The 13023-nt window shown below is 41.3% G+C and overlaps 1 protein-coding gene across 12 annotated transcripts in view; it reads left to right on the forward strand.

The window, feature by feature from the left end:
• ZMIZ1 (zinc finger MIZ-type containing 1) overlaps positions 1 to 13023 on the forward strand; it is a 436554-nt gene that overhangs the window by 250245 nt on the left and 173286 nt on the right. For all 12 annotated transcript variants that reach the window (XM_074232937.1, XM_074232935.1, XM_074232934.1 and 9 more), the window contains one exon: positions 8909 to 9022. In XM_074232937.1, coding sequence (XP_074089038.1) covers positions 8909 to 9022 — 114 coding nt within the window. The remainder of the gene's footprint in view (positions 1 to 8908; positions 9023 to 13023) is intronic.

Here is a 13023-nt window from a genome sequence, read left to right on the forward strand (position 1 = left end):
AGGATTTTGGACAGGCTCATAAGGAACTTATAGGTTTAATAGAGAGAAAGGATGCTAACTAAATAATTAGAATGCCAAAGTGAGCCAGATAAATTAAAAAAACATCTTTGAACAAAATGTTACAAATAGTTTTAGAGAACTTTCATAGGTCAGAGTGAGAAGTGAGAAAGGCTTTATAGAGGGTTTGGCACTGGAATTGTACTTTAATGGGAAGAGAGGACCTCTCCCAGTCTGGAGGGAAGGAGAAGGCTGGAAGGAAAGGCCCTTCCAGGAATGGATGTTAGCCTATGAAAAAGTTGGGAGGCAGGAGAGGGACCAGAGAAGTCGAGTTGAGTCCTGAAAGGAAGATCAGTTGACAGCCAATCACTGAGATCTTTAATGGCCAGAATTTATCATGGATTTGATAGGCAAGATCAGGGAGCAACTGAAGGTTTTTGATTGGAGTTGAACCTTAGGAAGATGACTTTCATGATATATGATGGGTGGAAACAGGGAGAAAATACTTTGGATTGGGTAGAAGGTGACTGGTTTCCTTTAGCACATTATCTTCCTGAAAGAACCAAATGTGCCATCCAGCACCTGAAGGGGCATAGAGGAAAGAGAACTGGACTCTTTGTCAGGAAGACCCGAGTTCAAGTTTTGCCTCAGACACATATTGGCCATCAGTGCTCCTGTAACTGCAGCTAAGACTATACTTTTCAGAGAAGGTGCCAACCTGTATTGGCAAAGGAAGGTTCCTAAACCAATTGGATATGGATCAGGAGGTAGAATGAGAGGTTCAGTCTGTGTTCTTATTGTGGTAAAGGAAGAAATGATTGGACACAACTCCCATAACATGGATGGGCAACCTTAGTCAGCATTCTTCATTTCCAGATACCCTTGGCTAATAACCTTTGCTTTCTTCCTTAGAGGAGGAAAAGGTAGCCAACACATCCCATAGGAAATCTGCAATCCAACCTGGTCATAAATTCTAACCATAGCTCCCCTGCATCCAGCCCTCTTTCCCACTTCTGGATGAAATCCCTTAGGGGATGAGTCTTCTCTAGTTTTTAGATTGTTGGCTGAATTAGAAACAGTAAAAGGGCTTTTGAATTCTCAACTCCCCTGGCATTACTGCCTCCCGAGATGTCTACTTGGCTTCTATAGAAGAGCCTTTTGCTCTGAGTGGAGTAAAACCCTGAGCATCTTGCTAACATTGTTCTATATACTATTTTCCTGTTATTCATTTTATCTCCAGCCCAGTCACAGTGGGAGCTCAGGAAACAATAACACCACTTTAAACTGCTAAAACACTTCTGACTTTCTAAAATACTTACACAAAGCATCCTATCCTATCCTCAAGATGCCCCTTGTAGTAGACAGAACAAGTGGGATAAATACTTAGCCAGAAGGGGAAATTGAGGCCCAGAGAGAGAAAGCAATTTGTTTGTGATGATGTCTAGGCCATCTGGGCTTTTTTTTTCCTCTATTCCACAGTAATAATGAGGACAGACTGACCTGTGAGGCGCTAGGATCAGGAAAGTCAGTTGCTATAGGATTTCCCATAGGTCTGGTCAGTGGATTGGTTACTCCATTTATCCCAGGAGTCTTCTAAGTTATGTTCAAGAGACAGGTGAATGCCCAGCAAGAAACGTTTGCAAAAAAAAAACAACCAAAAAAAAACGTGGTTTGGGAATCGATGGATAGGGATCACCCAGGATGAATGAGAAGGCTTAGATGGGCTGTGATCTGCAATGATGGGTGGAATCCCAGTACAGGTAGATTTTGAATCCATCTCTAAAAACTTCCATCCAGTCAATGGACCCATCCTGTGTGATTCTAGATCACCATCTTCCATAAATTCTCCTTAGAGGAACTACCCAATGTGCTGAAGGTCTTCGTTCTAACCTAAGTGCAGAGCAGTCAAATCACTGAACCTCTTTGTGCCTCAGTTGCCTTTGAGTGGGTTGAACTCAATGACTTCTAAGGTTCCAGTTTACATTTGTCATCCTTTGAACACTTGGGTTATCTATCTCTTCTGCTCTCTGTCTGACCAGCTGACTTCCCTTTCTATTTAGATATGTCCTTGATGAAGTCTCCTATGCCATTTTTTACCTACAAAGCCTCATTAGTCATATGCTCCAGTAGGCTCACTTCCACCACTGACCTTTTGGGTACCTAGAATTTTGATCCTAAAAAGATGTGGTTTTCCATGACTCATAGCAATAAAGCATCACTGAGAGAACACTGGGGTTAAAGCAGTGAATTTTGAGTCAAAATGTCTTTTGGCATCATTGGCCACAATGACCAGTTACAGATGTGTGATGAGGGTATACCTTATCCCTTTTTTGTACTCTGTTATGCCTTTTCAAGATAGACTGGACCGATTCAATGTGCTGCCCAACCAGATGCATGTCATTGTGGGAAAATTGCACCTTCACTTGGTTCACCAATCTCCCAAGATTGTTGTGAGGATTGAATGAGATAATATTTATAAAATGATTAACACAGTGCCTCACACATCATGTGCATTGTGTAAATACTTATCCTTTCCTTCATTCTTTGGTCACTGTCCCATGGCACATTCCAAATTATTTATACCCTTCTTAAGATATCATACCTAGAATTGTTTAGAGGTGTGGTTTGGCTAGGGCAGATTCTATACACTATCCTCTTCCTGCTCCCTAAACTTTTATGAAGATATGACACACTGATGTCACATTCATATCAAGTTCTCAGACCACCAAAACACCTACTATTTTTTAATACAGGTTCTGGAATTTTATCACCCCAAAAGTTCAACTTTACATTTATACCTATTAAATTTAATCTCTGGGTAGCTAGGTGGCACAATGGATAAAGCACCAGCCCTGGAGTCAGGAGTACCTGGGTTCAAATCCGGTCTCAGACACTTAATAATTACCTAGCTGTGTGGCCTTGGGCAAGCCACTTAACCCCATTTGCCTTGCAAAAATAAAATAAAATAAAAAAAATTTAATCTCCTTAGCTGCAGTCCAGTTCCTTAAATAATATATCAATTCATTGGTCATTGTACAAAGATGTCATATTTAAAGTGCTGACAGTAAAATTGCTTATTGATGACCTAGACAAAAAGTGTTTCTCAGCATCCTCTGCCCCCTTGTTTTCTACTCTATCACTGCCCTCTGCAGAAAAAAGATGGAGATTGAAAACTATTTCTGTTTTTGCACCTGTTTTCATCACTTAATGACCCAACTGCTTCTCTGTACATGACTAGGCTGAGCCTTGAGCATCAGTGTCATGGGACTACCATGATGTTTGACTCTTTTCAGAGTACCCTGCCATCCCAATTTGTTGATGTTATCTTTGAGAATCTAATGCAAGAAATTTCTACTTTGTAGGTTACATAGATTTGTTATGGATAATTAAGTCCAATGTATTAGATGATGTTGTGCATGTATATAGAAAATAGGGGGAGCAGTCTCTCCCCTTTTCTTTTTTTTTTTTTAAGGTTTTTTTTGCAGGCCAATGGGGTTAAGTGGCTTGCCCAAGGCCACACAGCTAGGTAATTATTAAGTGTCTGAGACCGGATTTGAACCCAGGTACTCCTGACTCCAAGGCCGGTGCTTTATCCACTACACCACCTAGCCATCCCTCTCCCCTTTTCTTCAGGCACACAAAATGCCTTATCCTAACTGAAGGTCAGAGTATGATCAGACATATTTCTTCCTTGTTGCAGACACAGTCCTTCACAGGATCATAGAATATTAGAGCTAGAAGGTACCCTAGCATTCATTTAGCCAGGGATTCTTTCCTCATATCATGTACCCTTTTTAGCAATGTCTGATGAAGCCTTGTTATTCTTTTTCAGAAATGCACAAAATAAATGCATAGAATTAAAAAAGAAATCTGTTATATTGAAATGAAGTTATTAAAATCTTTTAGAAAAATCATATGACAGTCATCTATGTAGTAGCAAATCTAATAACTACAATAATTTCAAAGTAGTAAGAAGCATAAATAGTATTTTGTGATATTTGCAGCAACTATAACATGATATGAAAAGTCTTTGATTTCTATTCAAGACAAAGTCACAAGTACTGCTAACACTACTGTGGTTTGTTGCCTACATTTTTAATTAAAGGAAATACTGGATTTCAATTAGAGGTTAATGAAACTAAAGACAAAAATTTTTTTCCCATCCAACTTCACAGACCACCCAAATCTAACCACAGAAGCCTTGGGGGTCTATGACCCTGACTTAGAATATCTGATCCAGGACAATCCCTAACGCCTACCACCCACATTTTGTAGATGAGAGAAAAATGAGAGCCAGAGAGATTTCCTGACTTGCCCAATGGCACACAGCTAGTAAATAACAAAATTGGGATTTGTAAACTGGGTTCCTGAATCTAAATCTAGCCTTCTTTCTCTTCACACAACTGCTTCCCTTCTAGTAATGCCACCTAAGGTCACCCTGACAGATCGACTTAGTCCTCATGATTAAATTGGAATTCCCAGGGAGAGAGAGAGAGAGAGAGAGAGAGAGAGAGAGAGAGAGAGAGAGAGAAAGAGAAAGTGTGTATATGAGAGAAAGAGTATATGTCTGAGAGTAAGAATGTGTGTGAGAAAGGGCATGTCTGTGTCTGAGGTGAAAGTGAAAGAAAGTATGTGTGAGAGTGTGTTTGTGTGTGTGATGTATAAGAGTATGTATGTATGTGTGTGTGATAATGTGTGTGACATAGAGTATATATTTGTGTGTGTGTGTGTTTGTGTGTGTGTGTGAGAGAGAGAGAGAGAGAGAGAGAGAGAGAGAGAGAGAGAGAGAGAGAGAGAGAACACAAGGGCAGAAAAATTGGTTAGCCTGTCTAGGCATTGGACAGTTAAGCTGTGCTCCTGTGCCGGGGCCCACCCTTAGTGTAGGAGGGAAAAACAGGCAAGTCTAGACTTCCCATCTCCTGCCTTTTCAGGGATGTGACCTGAACCAACTTGGAACTGTTTTCTCCCTTCTGCAGGGAACCAGTGGGCAGACCCAAGTCAAAGAGGTTTCAGAGTGCTCATTGTTTTTCCTCCGGGGTAACCCTCTTTCACAAAATATTAGCCTCAGAAGGAAATTCAAACAATGAAATCCAGCCCCCTCACTTTACAGATGAGGAAACAGAGACCCACAGAGGTTGTGACTTGCCTAAGGTTGCCTAGCCAGTTAGTGTTAGAAACAGTCATTAAATCTGATCAGTCCTTGACTTTCCTTGTACCTTGTCAAATCAAGGCTCTTCACTAGGAAGTCCAGAGGGGTGAAAGGTTCAATCAGTTTGATGGACTGAATGATTCTATTTCTTAGAGATCTTCACTAGGCACTTAAAAACCCAAGGACACAAATCTTTTCCTTTACTAAATTCCAAGACACAGCTCTGTACAATCTTAGAATGATGTTGTCCTTGCATCTTTATGTGTGTAAGTGTGTTCCTATGATTAGTGAGACATTTTGAAGACCATCTCTCTTCTCTGTCACATCATTTTAATTCAATGAATACTTACTGTGGTTTCTTTGACCAAAGAAGATATGGTAGGAATTGAGAAAACATAGACCATACTGAGTTAAGAGATTTAAAAATGGTAAATAATAAAGACTATTTTGGGATGACCTGTCATTGGAGTATTTAAGTAGAAGCTGATTGATCAACTCTCAAAGATGACATGGATGGTGTTCCTGCATGGGATGAGATTAGAAAATCTAGATTTCACTTATTAGCTATGTAACACTGCCTCACTGAGCCCCAGTTTCCTCATTTTTAAGATGAGGGGTTTGGTCTCCATCCTCTCCAAAGACTCTGGGTTCTAAGTCTATGATCCTATTATATGATTCTCTGACTTGGTAGTATTTGCAACATACATCCTGGTAGATACAGATGGAGAAGACAAAGCTCCATTATAAAAGTATAACTTTTTTTTCTTCATTATGATAGGTTGTGAAAGTGTGGCACCTAGAATATTCTTGCAGGAAGAACATCTCCTCTAATAAAGTCACCTGGGCAGCAGGTGTTCATTCTTTCCTCTGACAACAGTGTTATAAAGAGATCCCTGATGAGGCTATGGATCTCCCTATATGCATGGAGTGGAGGCCCCTTAGTATCTTCTGCAATTTGCCTCTTTTCCCCAAGCTGAGTTTTGTCTGTTCCTGGCTCCCTCCTGGGCTTCAGAAACCTAACCATCTCCCAGTCTTTAGAAGGGGGGAACAGAGGTCCCAGAAGGGGCCCCATGCAACCTTCATCACTGCCCTGGGGCTTCCCTAGTGCCCCCCCCAGGTGCACAGCTGCAGCTGCCAGGGAACTGGTCTGACCTGTCCCCAAGCCCCAGAGCAGCTGCTGTGGGAGCTGGCACACCCAGACTCACAGCTTCCAGCCCAGAGTGATTTGGCTGGGGTTATGAACTTGACTCTGATTCATGGGTCGGGGAGAGAGACTGCTGCCTGCTGTTTTACCTTGTGCTCTTTGTTCCCTGAGCCACCACCTGACTACTGATTCTTCTAATTTGCTTCCTTTAATATTGAATAAGAACTAAGGCAAGGCAAATGGGTGGAAGACCTAAGGAATCCTGGGGTAAAGAAAGGAAGGACTATGAATACAAATTAGGGGGAAAAATGACTAAAGGAAGAACTTAGGGGGTTTGAGTTTTGAGGGATTTTTTTTTTTTTTGTTACTCGGTGGGATGCTGAAGACATAATGTAGTTCAAGACATGCTGTAGAATTTCAGGAAACAGAATGGATTGATCCTTGTATCTCACTTGTATCTCCCCAACCTAGACACTGTTTAATCCTTGTCTCTGGGTCAAATGCTGTTCTGATTCAGCTCCTGAGAAATCAAACTGAAAAATGAGGCTTGAAGGTTCTCCCTGTGCCCACAGTCACTCTTATTCTTGCATATTTCCACCTATGAAGTACCCACTCTGCTTGGCACTGATGAAGAAAAAAAAGGGCAGAGAAGGCTCCATACCTGTCCTCATGGAGCTTATAATCTAGTAAGGGAATAAGACAGAAATACATAATATGGAAGAGGACAAACAGCCTGGTACAATAGAAATGGTGAAGAGAGAAATCTTTGCTTTTTTTCCATCCTCCTTAGTACCCAACATTTAATCAGTGATGGCCAAGTAGAGAACTATTTATGTGGCACGAATCCTTACTCATATTTAATGAGCTCACAATTTATTTGCACACAAAGACCTCTTGGATGCGCTAAATCCCCAGAGAAACTTAGCTTCCAGATACTGTTCACTGTCTTGTAGCTCTGTGGAGTAGTTTACTCAGAAGCCTAGTCTTGATGGCCAGACCCATCCATTGTCCTGTGGATATGACTCTTCTTGGTCCAAGGACCAAGAAACCTTTGACTAATGGACTCAAAGTAGGAGTATGCTGTGTGACACCTTCTCGCCAGATTCCAGTGACCTAGACTAACCATGGACTGGGGGAGATGAATCATGAGGAGAAAGAAAAAGAGATTCTGATTTCTAATTCTGAGAAATGAGCTGAAGTCATACTGTAACACCAACCTGGAGAACAAACGACCCCCTCTATCCCAGCTAAAATGAGTCCAATACTCCCACGCCAGGGTCCAGGCATTGGTGTCAGTCCCCATATCTCTTTGTTTCCAGTGACCTCACTCTGGATCCAGACTTTGTGAGAAGACAGGGCCAGTGATTCAGAGCCTCTTCTCAATGTGAAATGGGAGCATATCACATCCAACTTTATAGGATCATAGACATAGAGCTGCAGGGGCCCTCAGAAGCTTTCTAGTCCAAACATCTCATTTTATAGATAAAGAAACAGAAGCCTGCAGAAGTTGAATAAGTTGCTTGAGGTCACACAGGTAATAAGCATTTGAAGAGTCAGAGTTCATGGAGGTAATAGCATATTGGATTTTGATACTAGGTACTGGGGATCCTTTAAAGTATTGGGTTCCTCAAAAGCTTACACAAAGGTGAATGTTGAAATCTATCTTTGCAAGTTATTGAAAAAAATAAAATAACACTAAAAAAATCAGTGGATTCTTCTTTTCCCAACTTCTCACATCCATTCTCTAGAAACACCCCACTTGTATTATCCCTCTTCTCCCCAGAGAAGAAGAAAGTATATCAGATGTTAATCTGATATCAAGTGTTAAATAGATTAAAATCAACAAATTATATACAATAGAGAGAAACTCTCTTTGTCCTTGGCTGCCTAGAGAATACCACCAGACTAAGGTGTTTTCTCCATATGCTTGTTTCTTCACTGGTGGCTGCTTGGCTGCCTTGTGGGATGGATTTGCACATAGGCTATTCCCAAGACCCAAGGGAAGATCATGGCAGGTTTCTGCATGTCCTTTGATTAGGGGGAAAAACCTACTCTGCTCCCTGAGCTGATCTGGAACTCCTCACAAACAAAACTGTCAAACAAAAACCAACCAGTTGGGTTAGGTCTTGTCATTTCTCTAGATCCAAGAATGTTGTAGGGCAGAGAGCACTGGGTTAGGAGGCACATCTTCCTTCCAGCCCTAGCTTTGCTTTTTACCCTCAGGTAAGTTATATACTCAGGTAGCTCAGCAGTAAATTGGGGATGATCATTGTCCCTCCCTACTTTCCCTAGGGTGTTATGAGCCTCAAAAGAGATTTTACACTGTAAGTCATAGATCTGGAGCTGGAATGAACCTTAGAGGTCACCTAGTTCAAAGTTTTCATCATATAGATGAAGGAACTGAGATCAAATGACTTGCTGAAAGTCATCCAGGTAAGATGTGGCAAAGTTCATGGCTTGTCACTCCAAGTTCAATGCAACTTTCTGCTCTACAGAGTTTTGGGGTTTTTTTTGAAAAGTATATATAAAAGTATATGCAGGTAGGAGCTTTTACTGTTTTTTCTCTTAGTCTCTTTGCTCTCCCTTACCTCATGCTCAGTTTTTCTCTCTCCTCCCAGCATTTACAGAATCCTGCCAACTTCCACAATGCTGCAACGGAGCTCCTGGACTGGTGTGGTGACCCAAGAGCTTTCCAGAGGCCCTTCGAGCAGAGCCTAATGGGATGCTTGACGGTAAGTTGGATTTTCATGGTTTGGACCATCCCTGTTCATGTTCAGTAGCAGTAAAATCTGTGACCTGGACTCTGCCAAGAGCTAGTGATAAGGAAGAGGCAACTGTGAAAGCTCCCTCCCTCCAAATGATCTTAATCCAGCCTCCTAACCTTACTTCTATCTGAATGCATTGATAAGGAGAGCATTGACTTCCCTTAGATCTTTAGATTATCTATAAGCAAATGTAGCTTCTAGTTCCATGAAGAAAAGAAAGGGGGGCAAAAAAAGGAAGAAAGGCTGAATTCTATTGAGAAGGCAACATGTAGATCGGGAAAAACCTCATGTGAGAAAGGTCTTTGAGCTGAGTTCTTAATGAAACTAGAAGAGTTGAGGCAGCATGAATGTGGCTGCCAGTGTTTGGTGAGCTCTGGATTCAAATTCTGCCTTTGACACCTGACACCTGACTCAATAAATTGCAGAATGACTTCTAATCTCATTGGCAGTTTCTTTACCATCTTGATTGGGGGGGGGGGGTAGGGGTGAAAAATGAGATGTATGCAAATAACCATAATGTAAGTCAGAATTTGATAAATGAGGATCATATGTCCAATGGGCTAGGTAGATTAGAGGGAAGGGAAAGGGTCTTCCTCTAGCTGAGGTCAAGGAAGACTTCATGGAAAAGGTGATTCCCTGATCTCGGCTTTGAAGGAAAAGAAGGATTTTAGGAGGGAGAATCTAGAGATAGACCATCTCAGGTGTGGGAAATGAGATGCAGGAATATATAGAAAAGAGAGGGGACCAGGTAGTGTTAGTAATAAATCATATCTATGTGACACTTAAAGTCTAATTTGACTAGCAAGTATGAGTAGATAGAGGGGACCCTGTAATACAACGATAGCTTCCATTGCTGTACCACTTTTAGTCTTCAAAAAGCAAAAATTCTCATTGTAGTAGTGTGATTGAGTTGTGTCCCACTCTTTGTCACCCCATTTGGGGTTTTCTTGGCAAAGATAATGGAATGGTTTACCATTTCCTTCTCCAGCTTATTTTACAAATGAGGAAACTGAAGTAAACAAGATTAAGCTACTTGCCCAGGAACACACAACTAGTAAATGCTTGAGGCCCGATTTGAACTGAGAAAGATAACTTCAGGCCTGGCATTCTATCCACTGTGCCACCTAAGTGTTCTCAAAATAATCCTCCAAGGAAATCAAGTAAATGTCCTGGTGTATATATATATATATATGTCATGGAACACTATTGTTCTATCAGAAACCAGGAGGGACAGGATTTCAGGGGAGCCTGGAGGGATTTGCATGAACTGATGCTGAGTGAGATGAGCAGAACCAGAAAAACACTGTATACCCTATCAGCAACATGGGGATGATGATCAATCTTGAAGGACTCATTCATTCCATCAGTGTAACAATCAAGAGCAATTTTGGGCTGTCTGCAAAGGAGAGTGCCATCTGTATCCAGATAAGGAGCTGTGGAGTTTGAACAAAGTTCAAGGACTATTCCCTTTAATTTAGGAAAAAACAGATTTCTTGTCTCTTCTTTAAGGATATGATTTCTCTCTCATCACACCCAATTTGGATCAAGGTACAACATGGAAACAAAGTAAAGACTGACAGATTGCTTTCCGTGGTGGTGGGGGGGGAGTAAGATTAGGGGGAAAATTGTAAAACTCAATATCTTTAATAAAAATAAATTTAAAAAAATAATCCTCCAAGGGAGGTGCAATTATCACCTCTCTTTTTGAGAAAGTGTAGGGGGAGAAAGGTTAAGGGATTTGTCCAGGATCTACCAGTTTTGGATTTGAATCCAGATCTGTCTATCCTGTCACCCTGCCCCGTAAGTAAGAAAACATAGGTTTGTGGAGGTTCTGGAGTGACAAGAGAAGAGTTTGTCATTTGAACCTCTTGTCAATCAGGAACTTTGGAAGGTCTTAAAGCAGAAGGGAGAATGATCCCACCTGCCCATCACAAAGGTGGTTTTTAAATTGAGGCTATTAAAAAAATGTTTGGCATCTTTGGGAGACCATTTAGGAGGTTACTGCAGTAGGCCAAAAGAGAGGAAAAGGGGACCTAAAATCAGGCAGTGGCCATCAGAGTGATCATGAATTTGAGGATTATTACTAAAAGAGAATCAATTGCATTTGGCAACTGACTGGATATAGGAGGTTAGGAAGAAGGAAGAGCCAGGGTGACCCCAAGATCACAAGAACAATAACTATAATGATAGCTAGCCTTTGCATAACAATGGTTTGCATTTACAAATATCTCATTTTGTCCTCCTAACAAACCCGAGATGTAGATGCTATTCTTTTCCCCATTTTACTGGTAAGAAAACTGAGGCAAATCTAAGTGACCCAGAGCCTAAGGTCAGTTTCAGACTCCCAGGTTCAGCGTTCAATCCACTGTGCCACAAAGATGTCTAATAGAATAAATAATGATAATGATAATAGTAATTCTATTTGTGCATCATAGATCCCCAAATTAACTATTTTATATCTTCAAGAGAAGAAATAGGACTCGAGAATCAGCAGGGTCGAGGCATCTGTGCCCACGTATTGCCTTTCCCCTGATTTCTAATGGTGTCCCTGGATTATGCCCTCCATCCCTTTCCCCTAATCTTCTTTCCTGGAGAGCAATAATAAGGTAATCTCAAAGGACCCTCCTAAGACCCCTGTCCTGTGACTCTGTATGGAGCTAAGGGTCCCAGCCCTTGATCCTATTGTAACAACCATTCCTTCTTCTCATCCTTTTACAGTCTCTATTATCCCCAAAATGAACTTTCCAAACAAATTCCTCTGAATCCGCATGACTTTGGGGAATAGAAATTAAAAACCACTTAGCCTCTGGTGTCATTAGAGCTTTTGCATCACCCAGAGCTTCTAAGTAACACACACTACTCATAGGATTGATCAGGGACTTCCCCAAAACATCAGAGGCCATATTTTGCAGTTTTGGCTTAGTGTGCTCCAGTTGGGAAAAGGAAATCTGCACTCTTTTTTTCTATTTTCTTTCACTCTTTCAAATCCATATTGCAGGTTAACTAGACTTTCAACAAAATGTGCTTTTTTTTTTTAGGTTTTTGCAAGGCAAATGGGGTTAAGTGGCTTGCCCAAGGCCACATAGCTAGGTCATTATTAAGTGTCTGAGACCGGATTTGAACCCAGGTACTCCTGACTCCAAGGCCGGTGCTTTATCCACTACGCCACCTAGCCGCCCCTAAAATGTGCTTTAAAAAAAAAATTAATCAACCTCAAGACCAGAACTTCCCATCAAACTATTTGATGTCAGATTTCTTTCTGCCATTCCACTTACTCTACTCCTCCATTCCAGAGGACCATTGCTGAAAGAGGGAGGGGAAAGGGAGGGAGAAGGAATACACAATTTTTTTGAGAACTTACTATGTATAAAGAACTCTTCTAATCACTTTACAAATTTCTGTTCATTCATCCTCACAGCTACCCTGTTTGATCAATGCTGTTATGCTCTCCCTTCATGAGTGATCAGAGAGTGACTTACCTAAGGTCACATGACTAGTACCTGAGACTGAATTAAACTCAGATCTCTGACTTTCTAGATCCAGCTCTCTTACCACTAGACCAACCAGCTACCTAGATGGCTGGAAGAAGAATGAGGGTTGGGGCAGAGTGGGGACAAAGAAGGAAGAGTTTCCTTATCATTTCCCAGCTCCTCCCCATATAATCCATTAGAAAGTTTGACATAATAGAATTGCCTTAGGAGTTGTAGTATCCAGGCTTTTGTACAACCTCATCCACTAGCTTACTCTACCTTCAGTGATGTCCCCTCACCTCTCTAGACTAGAATTTTCTGCACTTGGGTTCCTTGGTTGTTCTGCAGGAAGCAATGGGGCTCTCACCAAGCACTGCCTTGGATGACTGTGGGGTCAATAGCATGCTCAGTGTACCCAATTTTATTCAACCTCAACAGGGGTGGGGTATGCCCCACCCACAACCCATGGAAGTTGATTCTGATACTTAATACTTCTTC

This window comes from Macrotis lagotis, chromosome 4 (assembly GCF_037893015.1).
Source record: "Macrotis lagotis isolate mMagLag1 chromosome 4, bilby.v1.9.chrom.fasta, whole genome shotgun sequence".
Classification (NCBI taxonomy): Eukaryota; Metazoa; Chordata; class Mammalia; order Peramelemorphia; family Peramelidae; genus Macrotis; species Macrotis lagotis.